Source organism: Lepisosteus oculatus, chromosome 13, assembly GCF_040954835.1.
Source record: "Lepisosteus oculatus isolate fLepOcu1 chromosome 13, fLepOcu1.hap2, whole genome shotgun sequence".
Taxonomy (NCBI): domain Eukaryota; kingdom Metazoa; phylum Chordata; class Actinopteri; order Semionotiformes; family Lepisosteidae; genus Lepisosteus; species Lepisosteus oculatus.
In genome coordinates this window covers 21,253,244-21,269,720 of record NC_090708.1, presented here as the reverse complement: position 1 = coordinate 21,269,720, position 16,477 = coordinate 21,253,244, and the positions used below count along the sequence as shown (strand labels likewise).

At 41.8% G+C, this 16,477-nt stretch overlaps 1 protein-coding gene across 10 annotated transcripts in view; it reads left to right on the top strand.

Annotated features, from left to right (window-relative positions):
* Positions 1-16,477, top strand: part of arhgef4 (Rho guanine nucleotide exchange factor (GEF) 4) — a 143,153-nt gene that overhangs the window by 17,258 nt on the left and 109,418 nt on the right. For 2 of the 10 annotated variants that reach the window (XM_069197327.1, XM_069197324.1), the window contains exon 1: positions 7,351-7,526. The exons of the other annotated variants lie outside the window; for them this stretch is intronic. In XM_069197327.1, the coding sequence (XP_069053428.1) occupies positions 7,518-7,526 (9 nt within the window). In that variant the 5' untranslated portion in view covers positions 7,351-7,517. Of the gene's footprint in view, positions 1-7,350; positions 7,527-16,477 lie in introns of those variants that run through there. 10 annotated transcript variants of the gene reach the window in all.

Sequence of the window (16,477 nt, the reverse complement as noted above, 5' to 3'; positions counted from 1 at the left end):
GAAACAAAAACAATACATACTTTAGGATGACATATCTTATGAATAAAAAATATAGCCCTGAAAATGTCCGTATTTGGATGTGGTGATTGCAGTGCTGCCATATTTATTTGTCCAAGGCTATCTTCTTTCTTTTTTACACACATTTTCCTCACAGGTGTGCACTCCCTTGGCTTGAAACTCGATGCCTGCTTCTACCTGTAAGACTGCCCCTCCCTTCCCAGTCAACTGCATGTCCCAGCTTGTAGTGCTTCTTGACAAATCAGAGCCCCAGACATTCCCACTCCCAGCAGATGGGGGTACAGTAAGGATAGAGGGTAGACTGCAGGCGTTTGTCCTTCAGTACCATTGTGTCTAATGTAGCAGATTCATGTACAGTAGTTATCTGGGAGGTAAACCAAGGAAAACATCTTTCAAAAAGTTATTGAAAGCAAAGCATGTTAGATTTGCTCATGGGTGTAATATCCAGTGTATGAATCAACTGAATAGAGTTTTTTCTTTTTACAAAGTACAATGTTTTATTTTGGTTATTGCATCAACACTGCTTCAGCGTCAGACCTGAGGGAACCACCTGCAGTGCTTGTTTTTCATGTCTGTACAAAAGTTAGTGCTCCTGCCGCTCATAGCTCTTGGTCCACGGGCTCTGCTGTGGACTGGGGTGCCTGCCCTGGTCCCCTGGTCTGTGTGTGTTTTCTGTGAGTGCTCCGGTTTCTTCCCCCAGTCCTAACACATGCTGTCCAGGTAAACCAGCATCTCTGCAGTCTCTCATGTGAGTGAGTGAGTGCGTGCGTGTCTTGCAACGGGCCTGTGCCCCTCAGGGTGTGCTTCCATCTTGTAGTTGGCCAGCATTGGCCAACAGTCATATCACCCTGCAGCTCACAACTGCCAGCCCACTGAAGCTTAGCAGGTGTGAGCCTGGTCAGTACCTGGATGGGAGACCTCCTGGGAAAAACTAAGGTTGCTGCTGGAAGAGGTATTAGTGAGATCAGCAGGGGGCGCTCACCCTGAGGTCCATGTGGGTCCTAATGCCCCAGTATAGTGACAGGGACACTGTACTGTAAACAGGCGCCGTCCTTCGGATGAGACGTAAAACCGAGGTCCTGACTCTCTGTGGTCATTAAAAAATCCCAGGGCGTTTCTCGAAAAGAGTAGGGGTATAACCCCGGCATCCTGGCCAAATTCCCCATTGGCCCTTACCAATCATAGCCTCCTAATAATCCCCACCTATGAATTGGCTTCATTACTCTGCTCTCCTCCCCACTGATAGCTGATGTGTGGTGAGCGTTCTGGCGCACTATGGCTGCCGTCACATCATCCAGGTGGATGCTGCACATTGGTGGTGGTGGAGGGGAGTCCCCATTACCTGTAAAGTGCTTTGAGTGGAGTGGCCAGAAAAGCGCATATAAGTGTAAGCAATTATTATTATTATTATTATTATTATTATTATTATTATTATTATTATTATTATTATCTTGTGCACTGTACCCGCTGGTGAGACTCAGACTCCACACCACACTCTTAGCATGAAGCACTGACTGCTGCTGGATGGTTGCACAGGCTTTCCTTTTCCAGCAACACATTAACTATATGGTGTATATGTTACCATCAATTTGGCATAAACTCCATTGCCCTGTATCTTTTGCTGAAAGAAACAGTTGTGCTCTGAAAAGTGTGCTGCCCATGGGCAAAGTGCACTAGTTGCCTTGCTGCCTTATAGTGCTGCAGTCCTGGGTTCAATTACTAGTTTGCGTGTTCTCCATGTGTTTGCATGGGTTTCTTCCAGATCCTCCAGTTTCCTCCCACAGTCCAAAGGCTGGTTGGTTAATTGGCTTCTGGGAAAATTGGCCCAGTTGTAAATGTGTTTGTGTCTGTGTCCACCCTGTGAAGTACTGGTATCTGGTCCAGGTTGTATCCTGCCTTGTGCCTGTTGCTTGCTGGGCTGGGCTCCGGCATCCCCTGGGAATCTGTACTGGATAAGTTGGTTTAGAAAATGGATGAATGGTTTGTCCCTATTGCTCTTCTATTGCTGTGACTCATGCATGTATAAAATCAGAACTTCGACACACCCTTGAGTGACACATTTTGGATTTGCAGTTTGTTGGAGGGGGGAGCAGGTAGAAATTTAGATTTGATCCGTGCTTATGACAGCTGGTTTTGCTTTGATTGAGAAAGTGAAGAACCTGTAATGACATGAGCCATCGCCATTCTGGCTCTGGAGCTGTGTTCAGTCTTGTGTAAGCTGGTGTGAAAATCACCTCGGTGTGTTGGGTGTGTAAATGCCAAAGGAAATGTACTGACTGTGCACCGTAATGATCTTTTGTTTTGCTGTCCATTGAGCATTTTGTGCTTTTAAATGCATGAAGGCAGATCAGTGGGATAAAGCCCACTTTGTTAGGATTTTCGATTCACTTTAACTACTAGCAGGTGAATGAAGCGAGTGAGTTTGTGACCTCCCCTATGTTGCTAAACTGTTTTGTGCTAGTTGAGTCTATTTACACACCAGCCAAGTCCCTGTTGCATGTGCTGCCCGTAATTACAAAATGAGAAGGGGAAAAAATGGTACACAAGCGACTATTGTTTATTGTTTTGTTAAATAGCTGGAATCAAAACAGGTGAACCTGGCTTTTGGAATGCAGACAGGTGTCAAATTTAGGAAAATTTGGAGCACTCTTAACTAGACTGCACCACAACAGGCATTTTCTCTGGAGTCCTTGAAGGTTCCAGGGAAGCATGAGGATCTTTTGTTTGGATGCCTGTTTCCTAGCTCCGTCTGTCTCTCGCCGCACGGCGGAGTTATGTAAGCTCTTCCCAGCAGTGCAACTGTTCAGAGAGTACACAAAGGCTAGTTTTTACCCTTTTCTCTAGCTTGACAGCCTAGCAAGTTTTTTTTTACAGCAAGGCTCCAGGCAATAAGACTTTTTGTGTGGCATGAAAGAATTGTTTGGTCTCCACGTGCGTTTTACCACATTTAAGGCTGTGATCATAGCGCTCAGCTTGCTTGCATGATAAAAAAAAAAACGTTGAAAAATGAAAAGAAATTCTCTTCAGGTTCTGAAAAAAAGGCAATCAAGGCAAGTGTTGGAGGCCCTGGTTCTCCTCACCCCTGAGGTGCTCATAAGTAATTACAACAAAAACTTTGTTCTTTTTATAAAAGATTTGGCACGAATGTGAGGCATTGGTAGTTGCTTTAATTTATTAAAAAGAACAGAGGCTCTACAGCACTGTGTGATTAAGAATAAATATGCCTTCAAGTGAAATGAACTGAATTCATATTTAAAGGCAGAGTATTTATTTTTATTTATATTAATGGTTGTTAATGCAGTTCTTAATTGTTATGCTGTTATCTCTTAAAGACATTTGAATGCCAAATGTTTATGGTTGGATCCCTATGTTTAAATTGTTCAAAATCTAGAAAAAAAGACAAAGAGTAGAAATAAAGGAACATTTTTATTACTGTACAATGTCACAATATTGGCAAAACGAATGATCAAGAGAAAATAGAGAAATAAATGTCATTAGATGAAAGAGGATTAAAGATCAATGTTTGCTTTGACAGGCAATGGTCTCTTGTGTTTGAATGCACAAGACCTTGCGTGATTTCCACGCCGAGACAATGTGGCTTTTGAAAATGCAGCCATCCTGCCTATGTGAACCCCAGGCCAACCAAAGTCTGAAAATGTTTTCAGAGTAAACCAGCTGCAGCCTGTGCAGTGGGAGTCCTTATCCAAACAACAAGAGCAGTACAACAGTTAAACTCCACCATTCTTGTAAGGAATATTTCGAAACAATAAAACCAAAAAAGAACACACAAGCCCCATAAAGGATGGCACAAACCACTTCTTTGCTCATAATAATGGGATAACCATGGACAAAAGCTTGTGTACAATAAGCACTCGTGTGGCAAAAGACGAAATAGTATGAACTGAAGTGTCAGACAAAGGCAATATCTATCAGTAACTTGAGCCAGACAAACACAGTGGGTGTCAGTGAGTGCATGAGATTCAAATGCACTTACTTCACAGTGAGCAACTTCACTCATCTGTCCTCTCTAGAGCACTTTGAGTTGAAGAGCTTGGTTTGATTGATGGTATAAGTCATGTGCTTCCATGAATCCATAGCCATTTGGGTCTTTATAGCTGCATTATGATTCATTGATATAAGTGAAGGAAAGATGCCAAACAGTTGCCTGTTGCTGCAAATGCTTTGAGTTCTCTTGCAAAGAACAGCACTTGTGTGATCCCTGGGCTCCAGCTGCCTAGCATTCACTTGGCAAGCATGTCTGGGTTACAGAATAGATTTGGCAAAACTGAGCGTTTCCAACACAAGGTGCCAAATGTCAGACAACAAAGATGGGTCCGGATTTCATTTCTGATCTGTTGGCTTTTTTCCTGAAGTTCTTACATATAAAAACAGCTCTTTTCAGTTCAATTGTGCACAATTCTTTATGCCAAGCAGTTTCATCAAATGAAAAATGTTGGCTTCTGTACTTTAAAGAAGCATTTATATCCCCTACCAATTATTTAAGATGAGAAAAGTGTTTAACCTAATTAGGAAACATCTTTATCTAAGATTGATTGCCCTCCAACTCCAGCAATGCTAATCACTAATCCATTAAGTGTAATGCTGTTTGTTTAATTAGACAATTGCTAACGATCTCTCTCGTCTTGTTAAGGTCACACAAGGGTTATACATGTTTCTTTCTGAATTTATCTGTAAGTGATGTAGAAATATGTATTCAGACTATGTGTGTTATGTTCTCATATTAACACATAATTAGACACTGCCAAGGTACACTTCAGCCCAACCAAGGCTTAAAAACATTTTAAGAATAAACCATCTGCAGCCTGTGTAATTAATGGCTACGTAGGGAAGCAACACAGGTGTTGTAGGTCACTTTTAAATCCACAGTTTGTAAAGAATTGGAACGCATGGGTTTGAGTGATTTCGTCAGACTGAATTTTTACCCATGTTAATTGGCTCAGTGTGTGTGGCCATGTGCTGCTTGAGAGGAGCTGGATGCTATTTGCACTTTGAGAGATCTTTAAACTACTTAGTTAAATGAACCAGCTGCCTAAGTGGTCAAACTGAAATTCATCCAAATGCTTACAAATTGAAAAGTTGCCCATAACTCACCCTTGCTGGATTGTGGCTCTAGAGGAGCAGGTTGTGCCAACCCCAGAGAATTTAAGCAGTGTAGAATAAGTATCTTTAACTTTTAATATAAATAAATAACTGGATAGCGCTGCTTGTGATGGATGGTACCATCCATGGAACCGATACACATAGAGTGCCCTCCATAAGTAATGGGGAAGTGAAGTCAAAAATGACTATTTTTTCTGTACATTCAAGCAATTCAGATTTGAGATGAAAAGATGAATATGAAGTGAGTTTACGTTTTGGGACAGTTAGCTGCTAAGTGTTCCTTTCTGGTGAGGTATTTCCTGTTGCATTAATTGTTCACACATAAAAAAGCTGTGAAGGTGTAGTTTTGGATTTAGCCTTTGCTCTTCCCTTTTGTGTCTGACTTTGGAGTCAGTGGGCATAAAACCAACATGAAGACTATGAAGTCTATGAAAGAAAAGCAGGGAATTTGGAAGATGAAAGAAAAGAAGAATTCAGTGAGGATCATAGCACAGAAATGGGGCATAGCAAATGAACAATCTGGAATATTCTGGAAAAGAAAGAAATCTCTGGTGTGCTTAGCAGTTGGCAATGACCAGGTCAGCCAAAGGAAGACAACTGCAGTTGATGACAAAGCAATTATCAGAGCTGTGAAGACAAACTCGGTGAAGTGCAAGATGCAAACCTCTCCTCAGCACCAAAAAGAAAGGCCAGAATTCAATTTACTAAAAAGTACAGAGGCGAGTTAAATTAAGATAAGATCACTTTATTAGCCCTATACAATTTCTTGCATTAGGAATTGTCTTTTTGCATACCCCAGCTTGCTCTCCATGAGACACACAGAGAGGGAGAGAAGCTTGGGGTCAGAGCACAGGGTCAGCCATTTATACGGCACCCCTGGAGCAGTTGGGGTTAAGGGCCTACTGTAGCTCAGGGGCCCAACGGAATAGGATTCCTCTGCCATAGGATTTGAACCAGCAACCTTCCAGCCACAAGCGCGGATCCTTAGCCACAGAGCCACCGCTCCACCCCTAATTATAGACAGATAACACAAAGATAAACCTCCACCAAAGTGATGACAAGATTTTGAGAAATGAGCAAACTGCAGATGATCCAGAACAGTACCACTTCATCTGTGGAGGTAGTGTCATGGCTTAGGCATGCATGCATGGCTGCCTCTGAAACTGAAACATCTAGTCTGGCTGTCTATGTACAAGAAAGTCTCCAGACTCATTGGCCGTCGCTTCATCACGCAGCAAGACAATGACACAAAACACACTGCAAACACAAACATGGGGTTCATCAGGGGAAAAATATTGAAAGTCTTAGACTATCCAAGTCATTCTCTATTTGCACTTCACGTGCTGAAAAGGAGACTGACCAGAAAGCCCCCCAAAAAACAAACAGCAACTGAAAACGGCCGTAGCAGAGGTTTGGCAAAACATTTCTAAAGAACAAATCAAGAGTTTGGTGATGTCAATGGGTTGCAGGCTCTGCCTGCAAAGGATCTGCAACCAAATACTAAGTTTCATACTACTTTTACTTAAAGTTAAATTGTCCCAATACATACACTATACTCACCTAAAAGGGGTGGGGGGTGTGGAACACAAAAAGTGATATTATTTGAAAATGTTAAAGCATATATGCACAACAAAACCCCAAAATACAAAGACATCCTGTACTTTTGCCCCTTAGTCATCGTTTCGTCTCAAATCCAAATTTCTTGAGTATACAGAAAAAAACTGCAATTTTGTCTTCACTGCTCGAGTACTTGTTGAGAACACTGTATTTGCTGTCAGTCCTGCGCAGTTTGTTTTTTTTCTGTAGAATCCTAGGCTGTCTAAAGTTGACTCGTGTAGCCACCTTGCTCTACTCTGAATATCCACGCAAGCCTGCGTGGCAGATAGTCTGTCTTTGTAGTTTCTTGTAAATTATTCAAGTAGTCCTTTGCCTGTCATTTACCCTGAGGAGACAAACCTCTTGTGGACGCCTGACGCTGGTGTACTTTTCAGTGGCTCTACCTGTCAGATGAGACTGGCGGTAGGGGAAGGTGTGTTACCCAAGGGCTGTGCAGAAGCCTGATTGGCCTGCTCCCACTCGAAGCCTCCAGTGAGAAGGCAGCTCTGCCACATTATTTCTGGATAGACTTGCTTTTTTTCTTTTCTTTTTTTTCTCTCAGGGGATGGGCTTCCTTTGTGCTTTCATTTATATTTTTTCCCCTTTTTTTGTTTTAGTTCTTTGCCAATAGCAGTGTGTTTGCTTCAGTTTGGGGAGTGATGAACTGAAGTTTGGATCGCCGAGTCCTCTAGCTGGGAATTCCAATGTGGAGGAATAATACTGACCTCATGATATGTGTGTGTGTGTTAAGGATGCCTTGCAGAGTCTGTTGAAACTGAACCATGTCTCAGGTAAGCTCAGATGTTTCCGTCTGGATAAACAGATGAGTCCCAGGGCTGCTTGCTGTAAAGTTTTCATCTGTCATTTGAGAAGGACGCCAGGACTGTCTCTTACTAAGCCCGTAAAATGCTGTAAATGATATGTCGCTAAATCAAAGCTACTTTGAGGTATTTAGTCAATTGCTGTCACTCTGTGTACCGGGTGAACTGAGAAAGCACCATGGGCATTACAATGGACGGTGTGATTAAGCCAAGTGATTCAATTTAAAACACATGTCTGAGTACTGACTCGTTATCTTGAGGTTAAAATTCAAAATATTTTCATTTTGTAAGCAGGACGTTTCGACACCTCTGCTTTCTGAACCACTGAGGTATTGCTCTGGGCTTGTCTTGTTTATGAAGTGCAACACCAGCCAACCCTGCTGTTTTTGATAACTTCAGGACTTATCTTTTTTTTCCCTCCAAACAGTGTAGTTTTGCTGCTTCAGGTCTGGATTTGCAGCAGTGCTTCAGCTTTTCAACACTGTGCCTAAAAAGCAGTAAATCAGTTTTCTGAGGAGATCTTGCATTCCTTTCACGCAGGCCTCTCTTTTTTTGGTTAGTTTGTGGCTCATGCATGAGTTACATTTATAATACGAGTTTCAAATGAAGAAAATTGTGTTTAATGTTTGATGCAGTTTTTCCTGTACTGTATGTTGTTTTCAAAGCCGTATGTATTTGTCTGTACAGTATGTTTCTGCTGTTATGGTATGGGTGTAGGGCTCCTCATTCAGATCATTGCCACTCTTGTGTACAGTGGAGGCTCCTTTTTTGAATTCTTGTTCACCTAACATTGTGTGAAATGTTCTTTTTGAGTTGCATGGGTTTTTTTTTATTTGCCCTCCCCTAGTCTCAACACCTACACAATGTGCATGCTGTGTATCTACAGTAGGCAAAGTGGGGAATTGAGAGCCGTCTGTGACTGTGACTGTTACAAATCGTGTTGTAGTTTTGTCATCATTCTGTGACTTCATACCATCATTGGCAGAGATCAGAATGCTGCTCTGAACCTATCTGATGAGTGATATAGTAGCATTAAGCATCTACACTCTTTCTTTGAGTGATTATCTATGATCCAGGCAGCTGTAGGCTCTTTAACTGGTCAAAAGCAGATTTGCTGGATTGCTTTCTCTCACAAAACTGGCAGCTCCTTCTTAATATTTGCTGTTGCCTTGAAGCTACATTCCCTACAGCGAATGGAGTATAACATCACTGGTTTAATCTGGCTGGAACCATTTTCTCCAAACCTTTCAACATATAGCATTTACTGTATTTTAGCTCAACACTTTCCAGAACACCCTGGAGTTCTAGTAGTTATTTTCTGTATTGCTTGTTGCTTGTTGTTCTGCTTTGTGGTCCTTTTAACTGGAGTGCAGCCTTTTGTCTTCTATATAAGTTTCTTTTATACAAACCATAGCAATCGAGTGGGCGCCAATATTTGTTCCATATCAGGAAAAGAACCAAATACTCCATTTGCTCTGAGGTTTTTCTCTTAAGCAGAGAAACTATAACTCCAGTTCCCTTTGAAATAATGAATAACAAGCTCTGCCCTGTTTTTTGAATAAAATGTATTCAATTTAAAGCACAGTGTTTTACAATGAAAAGATTGTGCTTTTTTTGTATAAAACTAGTGGAGTTTAAAACACTTGCGTTCATGCCTGTTTGTTCATACCTGGTAAACATGTAGTTGCCCAGTTGCACAATGTGCTGAGCCACAGATTTTGGATAATAACAATAATAATAATAATTGCTTACACTTATATAGCGCTTTTCTGGAGACTCCACTCAAAGCGCTTTACAGGTAATGGGGACTCCCCTCCACCGCCATCAATGTGCAGCCCCACCTGGATGATGCGACGGTAGCCATAATGTGCCAGAACGCTCACCACACATCAGCTATCAGGGGGGAGGAGAGAAGAGAAATGAATTCAATTCATAGATGGGGATTATTAGGAGGCCATGGGAAATTTGGCCAGGACGCCGGGGTTACACCCCTACTCTTTTTGAGAAACGCCCTGCAATGTTTTATGACCACAGAGAGTCAGGACTTCGGTTTTACGTCTCATCCGAAGGACGGCACCTGTTTACAGTATAGTGTTCCCGTCACTATACTGGGGCATTAGGACCCACATGGACCACAGGGTGAGCACCCCCTGCTGGCCCCACTAACACCTCTTCCAGCAGCAGCCTCAGCTTTCCCAGGAGGTCTCCCATCCAGGTACTGACCAGGCTCATACATGCTTAGCTTCAGTGGGCTGTCAGTTGTGAACTGCAGAGTGATATGGCTGCTGGCAAAACAAATATCCAAACAAACAAAGAGGACATAAATAAGGGCAAACAGATCTTGGGTTTTCATGTCATGCACCAACAGCAGCAGATTAGGGAATGTCCTACATACCCATGTACTGTACTTGTGTATAGAAATATTCTTTCTGTGTATTAACAGTAACCAAGATCCTGTTTGCCCCAAGGATATTGTACATTATACATCCCTGCAGTTTGGTTTTCCTACTGTATATTAATACTACACGTTCCCATGTGTATTTGTCCATGTGCTCCCATAATCTTTATTATGCTTTACCTTATTTTTATAAAACTGATATTCTTTTGCCATTGTGCTTTTCTTGCATACAGTATGCCAAACCTGTATCAGGGTATACCACTAAACACTAAGAATTTAGATGGGCTGGTCTTGGGCTTAACCTGAACATGGTGGATTAGCAGTAATTAGGACAAAAGGAAGTTTTCAGAATCTAGCAACACTGTTGTACAAACCAGACAGGCACAAACAGGAACATCAGATGGTTACCAAGGTGATTGTTTTATTTTTCTAAAACCCATTGCAAATAACTGTTATACCACAATGCATAGGTGGGATTAATATCACATACATACCAGCATGAACCTTTTCAATACTGTGGTTTTCCTATATCTTACATTATAATTATGGTTGTGATAATCATACGTGCATTGCAGTTTTTACAGCTTCCATGCAGGCTCCATTGTATTATACTTATTATATATATATAAGTATATTATACTTATTATATAGTAAAGCAATATGGCAGTAAGATTATCATGGAATTCATGTTAAGGAAAGGTATATAAAAATATATCTTCACTAAGTGAAAAACAATATGTACAAACAAGTGACACTGTCATCCAATACGTCTAGGAAAAGTATGGTCCTTTGCTTTCTAGAGACTGAATGCCAGTAAGGCACAGTATACTGTTACTGGTTTGTACAGAACACATATAATTGATTCATTTGTACTTAAATTAAATTGTCCTTAGTCTCAGGAGTCAAAAATATTTTATTTTTTCCATGAGAATTTTTGTTTATAGCCAGGAACACTTACTGAACTCTAACAAAAACAAACTGCAGTATTTTACTGGCGTATAATTTTCATAGTACTTCCTGTAATTACACTTATTTTAGCCAAAGCAAAAAAACTATGATTTATAACTGGGACAGCAGCCCTGTGAAACTGGAGTTCAGAAGCCCCCTGGTCCACCACTAACGACATCATCTCAACAGCAGCTGAGAACTCTTGCTTGACCAGTGTTGGCCTGTGTGTCACCTTCAGGGGGCCGTGTCCTCGGTCACGAGGAGTTGGTGGCAGATTAAAATTCGCACCTGATCACCTTCACATGGTGGAGGTGGGATCCCTGAGGACACCACTCTCTCTCTCCTGCTCTGCACTTTGTCCCCAAGATCTCATCCCTACTACTACATCCACAAAAATTGACCTCAAGTTTCACTGCAGATTCTACCTCTCTATATTTTAATTGCTTCTCCACTGCGCTTGCAGGTGAAACCCCTCTTCATCCCAGATTTTTAAAGAATCTTGGACCGGTTGGACGAGGTATTCCATTTGAGGATCGGGGGCTGGCCGCCGTAGATCGATTACCTGGACTGCTTTAGTACAGTATGTAAGAAATGCAAATTGATACATACAAAGTGGTGCACTGAATTAAATCCCCAGGCCGTAGGCAGCCTTCATTCTGTTCCATTGCAGGACTTGGATGCAACCTTATTTTTCCCCATAATTAACTACTAATTACCTAATGGAACTTGCTGCTGGATATTATTTATAAAATTATGGATTAGGGGAGGAGTAAATAGTTGCAGGGGGATAGAAAAGTCTTTCACTTCTGGAGAGCACTGCTGCGGCAAAGCAGATTATGACCGGATGTATAAAAGGGGTGGCACTTTGGAAAGCCGGGGTGCTTGAGATGAATCAAACCCTGATGGGTGGGTACCGCATCCTCCAAACCATTCAGAATGGAAGGGGGTGTAAAAGAGAACAGAAATCTCAGTCCAACTTTGTGTCCCAAAACCAAGTTGAATATGAATCAGCTCTCTTCCAAATGGCACCGTCTTACCTCTGGGTTTCCAGCAGTATGGATGCTTGCTTGGCCAGTGGCCTTCCATCCTGCCAGACTGTTTTCTCCAGAGACACACAAACAGTGTGCTGCCAAAGTATCTGGGTTCCCGGAACATATTTATCACAGCACTAACTTCAGCAGAAAAATACTTCAGCAGAAAAATCAGGTTTGAGTGTCAATTACGTAACAGTTAACGCGCTTGGTCTTTCGTTCTAAACATAATATTGTTTGGATTAACATGCCTTTTCATTATCATATTGTTCTCTCATTCACAAAATGGAGGACAGTCTGACAGAAGACAAGTAATGTACATTATGCAGCGCCTGCTTCATTTTTTTGCATTGATGCTTCACTGTTAGGAGAGCTCCACTTTTTAAACAGTGCTTATGACAGTGGTTCCTAGGGCCAACTGTACTTTATTATATCATTTTAAAAAGCTTATAAACTTCCTGGTATGATGAGAAAACCAGAAAACGTTTTTGAAACGTGAAGTCAATTCTTTTGGATGTTTAATTGTAGAAAGAAACGGATGCGGTCTTCTGCTCTTGCTAAAGGTGCTGGCCTTAGATGAATAATGTGTGCTTTCTGGCAACAACTTTTCATTTATTTCACAAGTAGTTGCGAAAAACTGACTTCTCAAGTGTATCTGACTGGGATACAGTACAGCTTTGGAATAGTTAACCCAAAACGCAAAAGACAAGCTTCACTGCAGTCCTTTTGAAATTTCTATCAAAACACCTTTTCACTCTCTTTACTTCACATAAAGGTGGCTGGCTGGTGGAAAATCTCTTTTGTGTATCCTCATTTGCTACTTCATAGCATTTGCAGCTGCTGTAATCAGCAGTAGGACAGCTGTTGCACTGCATAAGCCAAGCCTTTTAAATAGAGAAGAACTAAATAATGCAAGGGTTTAAAATAGCGCACAGGCAGACTATTAGAATGTGATGAGTTGCTCAGTGTGCTCTGTTTGCATAGATATGAAAGTACAGTTTGGTATTATTAATGTTTCAGTTTTAAAGCCTAATTGCTGGTACAGATTTTTACTTATAAAACAAGTTCATGGTTTCAGTTACATTTTCCCACGTTACAGTTAAACTTTGTCATTTCACCAATGTAGTTGAAAGCAGTTTTAACTGCTTTAATTTCTGTATGTACTACAGTATGTTAGTTCTTTATCATCTTACTGTCCCTTCAGATGGGGAAATATACACACGTACGTATGTCTGCTTTAGTGTTCTGCCAGTGCAGTGTACTCTCTTCCTCTCTGTGCTTTCTGCCAGCTGCAAGCCTTTGGTCATTTGGTCAGTTGAGAATTTTTTCTGAGATGTTCCTCTGGGGCCAGTGTTTCTTAGTGATAGAATCCAATTCCCTTCCTAGAAAAATACAGGGAAGAACCCAATTGGGGTTGTTTTTGCCTGATCACGACAGACTGGCAATCCATGACTGCGTTCCTTAAAAAATGTTAAATGCTCCTCTCTCTGTAAATGATGGAAAGGCAACAAGGAGCATTACAGAATCTTTCATCTAGGTGAAATATCTTTTTTTCAATCACCAGCAAGCATGAGCTGTAAGCCCTGTAGGGTTGACAATTAAAACTGTTTTGAGTTGGTTGCTTCTAAAGGTACTGTGTAAAATAATTAACTCTTTCTATACAGGTTGTTATTGATGCAATCCTTTTGTCCATTTTCTCACTGCTTGATAAAATAGAGGGTTGCGGGTGACCCAGAGAGCAAAGGAGCAAGGCATGATGCTCCCTGGACAGGACACCAGTCCATCGCAGGGCACAAACTCTGGGCCCCAATGCTATGAGGCAGAAACACTAACCACTGAGCCACCCCACATGATACAATATGAAATCTCTAATTTTATTAAAAACACTGCTAGACCATTTACTGGCTTTGTCAGTGTTCCTTAGTGGTACCACCCCTGTAAATAATAAATTACCATTGGATAGTATACAGTATATCATCTATAATAATATACAGTATAATATATAATATTTGCAGTGGTGTTTGTTGTGTGAGCTTATGTAAATGGTAAACTAAGCTGTAGTTTTGGATTATTTTTCTTTTTTTTTCAGTCGCAGATGTCTGCCCACACGAGCAGGTGGCTCTGGAGTATATTACTCTTCTGTAGGTGGCAAAAGCAGCTGTGAAGTCCAGGGCAACGAGCAATGTCAGAAATCCATTATCACCCTCCACACAGCTGGCTCTTTGCTGACCTCTGGACATGCTGAGCTATAACTGGCCCTGGCTTGGCCCTAATCATGCTGGACTGCTTGCCATAGGGTGGGACAGCTGTACAGCCTCCCAGTTAAAAATGGAACGTCATATGGATGTCCAGACTTTAGAGAGAGGAACTGCAGGCCCAGGGGTTTTTGATATCTTTTTTCCTTTCATTCCCATCGTTTTTCCCTTCATCTCTCATTTTTTTGGATCAGTGCTTTCCTTGATGCAGTTAAAGGGTTGCAGAAGTCCAGCTATACATCACACCTGACAATTTACGGTTTGGTTGAAGTTGCTGTGTGTAATTTCCGACAGTGATATCATGTGGATCTTGAATCACGGAGGGGAACACTGGTAAACTCTTTGTGTATTAGTATGTATGGCAATTTCAGTGAAGCTCTGGATATCTCCTTAAATCAGTTATGGTTCCTCTGATCATTACGAAACTGATTTCAATAAGTTGGGAGAGTCTGGAGCTGATGCTTGGTAAAGGTAAAGGTTAAGCATGCCAAAGATTGGTTAGGCTAATGGGTTCTGAGTTCGAGTCCCCACCTCATACACTGCTGTTGTACCCTGGAGTAAGGTAGTGTGCGCCAGTTGCTCCAGTGCACCCAGCTGTATAAATGGAGTGCAAGCAGTCCTTTGATGGATGAATGCCCCATTCAAGAAGTTACACGGCTATCACACTGAACACTACGGGACAATGGGAAGAGCAATGACCTGAGTAAAAGAAGACTTTATGTGTCCTCAAACTGGAGCAGACAAATGAACCCACAATCTTCCAGTTACAAGTAATAATAATAATTCCTTACACTTCTAAAGTTTTTTCTGGACACTCCACTCAAAGCACTTTACTGGTAATGGAGACTCCCTACCACCACCAGCAATGTGCAGTATCCACCTGGATGCCAGCTATAGTGCGCCAGAGCACTCGCCACACATCAGATATCAGTGGGGAGGAGAGCAGAGTAACGAAGCCAATTCATAGATGGGGATTATTAGGAGGCCGTGATTGGTAAAGGCCAGAGTGAAATTTGGCCAGGACGCCAGGGTAACACCGGTATTCTTTTCGAGAAACATCCTGGGATTTTGAATGACCACAGAGAGTCAGGACCTCAGTTATATGTCTCATCCGAAGGACGGCGCCTGTTTACAGTATAGTGTCCCCGTTACTGTATTTGGAGCATTAGGACTCACACAGATCGCAGGGTGAGCACCCCCTACTGGCCCTACTAACACCACTTCGAGCTGCACCTTTAGCTTTCCCCAGGAGGTCTCCCATCCAGGTACTGACCAGGGTCACGCTTGCTTAGCTTCAGTGTGCTGTCAGTGGTGACATGGCTGCTGCCATGTGGCATGATTAGTCCAGAGCATGTGGCTGTGTGTGCTTCTCTCTACTGTTCCAGCTTTTCAGGCTGCAGCAGATGTAAAAGCCTGCAATTGTCTGTAAATCCTGTCTGCATTACGATGTGAATGTGCTGTGTTTCCTGTGCTCTACTGTATGTGGGCCTCCCGAAGGAGGTGCGAATGGGTTTTCTTTTCATCTTCTATTTCTCGCTTTGTCTTTGCGAAAGTGCAGCGTTCCTGAAAAATCAGAACAGACCTCATTAAACTGTCAAGTCAGTTCCTGCTTCTTTCAAGACTTTCTGCATCATGAGATAATATCTCTGCACCAGACTAGAAGATGTAGCAAATTAGAAGATGTAGAGTGTTTTTGCAGCCTCTGACTTGAACCGCCAGACAGATTCAAGTCTGGAGACACAGAGAATGTGCTGGTAATGGCTGTCCTACAGAGTGGGGGACACTGTCAGTGTATTAGGTATTATTATCTACAATGTCATCTTGTAAGGACTCAAGCTACAGTCTTGACTGTTCCTTCCTTCAGAGCTTCTTCATCACTCTTTCTGTCTGTGGTGTGAGCAGACGGGAAAACCATGCTCTTCCATTTTGGATGTTTCTCCTGCAAAGATGCAGATCTCTAACACCCAGCTCCCACTCTTCCTTTGCTTGCAGCAGTTGTTTGCTATGTACCAGCTGCTACCATCCACTGTTGATTTTATTTAAGAACAAAACCTGTTTGCTGTAGTGGTATGTGTCAGATGGACTAAGCTGACATTTGTTTTCCAATCTTTTACTTTAAGTTCTTTTGTATATCCACCAGATTTGAAGTCACTACGGCTGTGAAGTGTTGTGATACAGAACAGTGAACTGTTTTTGGCTTGTAGGTATTGGAAAGTCTATTTCAATCGTCCTAAACAAGACAGTCTAAAAATAGACTGGGAATTCAAAATCACATGTTATTCTCTGCCA